General features: G+C 52.4%; 1 protein-coding gene across 2 annotated transcripts; it reads right to left on the bottom strand.

Moving 5' to 3' along the window:
- Positions 1 to 618: 618 nt before the first annotated feature.
- LOC143371790 (uncharacterized) lies at positions 619 to 1562 on the bottom strand. 2 transcript variants are annotated; one of them, XM_076817387.1, is made up of 3 exons: positions 1504 to 1562; positions 1064 to 1325; positions 619 to 992 (listed from the first exon to the last, which is right to left on the bottom strand). In XM_076817387.1, exons 1-3 carry the CDS (start codon positions 1513 to 1515, stop codon positions 772 to 774), a joined length of 495 nt encoding a protein of 164 aa, XP_076673502.1. In that variant the 5' UTR covers positions 1516 to 1562; the 3' UTR covers positions 619 to 771. The 2 variants fall into 2 exon arrangements, with proteins under 2 accessions (XP_076673502.1, XP_076673503.1); XM_076817388.1 differs by having other exon boundaries at positions 619 to 983.
- Positions 1563 to 3235: the final 1673 nt, after the last annotated feature.

The raw sequence follows: 3235 nt of genomic DNA, 5'->3' as shown, positions 1-3235 counted from the left end.
ATAACTGCGGCGGTAGCTCCAGTAGATACGGCTGCAGAAAAATGGAGTCAGACAATCGGCTATGTCGCCGACTTGTCGAACGCCGTACTTGACAGTGAACCGATTATGACTGCATAATTGCGACCCGCTGGCGCGGCACGCCGCCGCCGGGGACGCATTGTTATATCTCGGGGCCGTTTCATCATCCCGCCATTTTTCACGTGGGCATCGCGGCGAAACGGCGTAACACAGGTGCAACTGCTGTCTTCCCCCGTGTTACGGCTTGTTCCGCGGCGGAGGTGGTGCACGATGAAATATTCATGAGGGGGATGCGAGAGGGATCGAACCGAGAGTTGTCTAAGCGCGGCGTACCTCTGCAAATCGCGTACAGTTGCAAAATTATTCGTACGTGCCTTTTTGTGTGGGAGCGCTGTTAGCCCACGATTGGCTAGGAGCGCTGATTCGCGAATTTATCGGACGCACGCTGTTGGCGAATATTCTGCTTGGAGCTCCGTGAATCGACGCGGTGGATTTGGAAACGTTTGTTGCGAGGTAATGATGTACAGGATCACCCTGAAGCGTTCGACCGAACCCTTCGAAAAGGTACATGCTTGTAACGAAGAGGCAGAAATAGGGTAGAATTCGTATATTTATACAGTTACACGTTTACATAAGCGTACATGCTTCGGGATACATTGGCAGTGCCATACAAGTGGGAGGGAGGTACGAGGTCGTCTCTGTAGTGCTTAGCGAAGCACGAGGTATACCATGTAGTTTTGAGTCTCGCTGCGACTACCAAGCATGGCCGCCAGCAACGACCGCTGAGGAGGAGGCACCGATCACTGCTGTTTTCGTAACAGGGCCTGCGACGACCGCGGATGTTGCTGGACCTGCGACGACCGCGGATGCTCCTGGACCAGTGACGACCGTGCCTGCGGCAGTAGCTAGCACGGAGGGTGCAGCTACTACAGCTGGCGCAGCTACGAGGCCTGCAGGTGCGACAACTCCACCACCTGAGAATTCAGTTATCCAATTAGTCGATGGGTGAATAATTTTGTTTACGATAGGATGATTTGATACTCACCAACAACCACAGCACCCAAACCTGGCTGACTAACCAGAGTGGGTCCAGCGACAGAGCCAACGACAGCAGAGGGGCCAGCTACAGACCCTGTGACAACTGCTGGCCCAGCAACAGCACCGGACACCTTCACTGGCCCAGCTACTGCACCGGAAACGACTGCGGGCCCTGCCTGTGGCCCGGCAACACCTACAGCTCCCCAACCAGGGTTCCAGACTACGCTGGGGGCTGCTGAGCAGACAGACACAACCGCTGCGAGAAGAACCTGGTGGAAAACAATATTTGCGATGTGTATATTAAAAAAAAAAAACGGTTCACTTGTTGCATGGTGGTTCTTTACGTAGCATCGAGTATTCTTGAGCAAAGTACCTGAGTAGTTTATGGTCATTTTTAGGTCTTGGGTAATTGCTACGAATGAGGAAGATTGAGCTTGACGAGCTTACCAAGAACTTCATGATGGCTGCTTCGTTTCTTCGCTGCACTGGCTATCAGGCTAATTGAGAGACTGACAATTAACCCCGCGATATCAGCTTTTATACACCGAGCCGACCCTGAATCTTGTCTCCCGCTTTCCACCCATTTTTTCGCAGGGAAATGTCATGCAACTGGGCACGACCTATTTCCATATGGAAGTATTTCACCGACGAGTGTCTGCGTGAGCTATTAAACCGCGGGGCGAAAAGACGACTCGTAGTCCCGCCGCGCGGATCCTTCGGGCCGTTGCGCGGATTAATTGCGCCGAGCTCTAAACGAGGTATCGCGGCGACGCAGCGCGATCCTGAAACTCGATTAGGCCGAATACTATAAATTCGAGGCTTTCGCGAAACTCGACATTACCCGCTATCCTGGATAATAGAATTTGTTCCGTCGCGTCTCGAGCCGGCTGCGTCTGTATACTTGTTGCTTCGCGCCCTGATTTCGTTAGCCGAAACGCTGCGTCTGAAACGTCATTGTGCGTCAAAGACGAGCGTGTAACTTCCCGTGAACATGACTGGGTAATCGGTGCTTGATGAGTTTACCTTGGCTAAACTACTTAGAACACGTCGATTTGTGAACAAGTGAACATTCATTTTTCATTCCCAACGGCTTTGGCGCCACACTCCGAAACCCCGAGTAATTCCATTTCCACGCAAGATCGTGCGCAAACATTGGCGCAAGGAGAGGCAATCAAATATTTGCCCTGTAAGCCCAAAGGACCGGCCGACTACTCGAGCTTCATATTCCATGGGTGGCCTCGGAAGACACCCCTTCTCGGTTCCTCTTTAATAACAGACGCTCCGGCTACTTCGTGCATAAACTGTCCGATTTAACGACCGGCCGTACTTGTTGCTCCCCGCCTACCAACCGACGGACATGCCCCTTTGAAATGGTAATGCACGCGAACGTGACGCTAATAATTTCCACTGGAGCACCCACGGGAGGCGGGGAGCGGCGGAAAATTCGCGCGCGACACGGAAACCGGGACAGCGGGCGCATCCTTGCCTCGGTGGATTTTCCACGGGCCGGTGTGATTGAAAAGGGAGATTAAAGGGACGCGACGGCTGCGCAGAGACGTTCGAGAGGGTCGCGGAACAAAGCTGCAGAGGAAACGCTCGGATATCAGCGGGATCCGGTGTCGTCCCACCCCCGGCAGAGAGAATACGCGGCTGATTGGAGCGACGTTGCAGCAATTTCCTACAATTACCGGTAAAGGTGGACAGGTATCGTCCCACGGTGCCCCTCGACAACGAGGGACGGCACAATGGACCGCGAAATAGGGGGCGGCCATGCCGACGACCAACGCGTCCGAGGCAACGGCGGTGTGACGCTCCTGGTGAGAACAATGGGCTTCCAACGCTTGGACTTTAATCGTAAACTAATATTGACTTGACCTGCCATGGGTGCTTCTGCTTTGACCCATCGAGCGTGAAACCGCGAGGCAGGGTGGGCTCCTCTAGTGTCTCTGACCGATTTTTGATGAAATTTCACGCGGTTGGGCAGATTAAGCTGGTGATAATAATTGTAGGTACAATACTATTGTAACTGTAAAACAGTAGGAACACCAGTAAGGGAGACCGGGGCAAAATCGGAGCGTTAAGGATAAAATCTCATAGCGTTGATATTATTAATGTAGAAATGAAATTGCAATTGGGGTTCGTTAGAGAAGCTCTTTATTAAATAATAGTACATATCCAA

The sequence above is a fragment of the Andrena cerasifolii genome, chromosome 7 (genome assembly GCF_050908995.1).
Source record: "Andrena cerasifolii isolate SP2316 chromosome 7, iyAndCera1_principal, whole genome shotgun sequence".
In the NCBI taxonomy this organism is placed as follows: domain Eukaryota; kingdom Metazoa; phylum Arthropoda; class Insecta; order Hymenoptera; family Andrenidae; genus Andrena; species Andrena cerasifolii.
The sequence above is the reverse complement of the archived record's forward strand: the minus strand, read 5'-3'. Positions and strand labels throughout refer to the sequence as shown.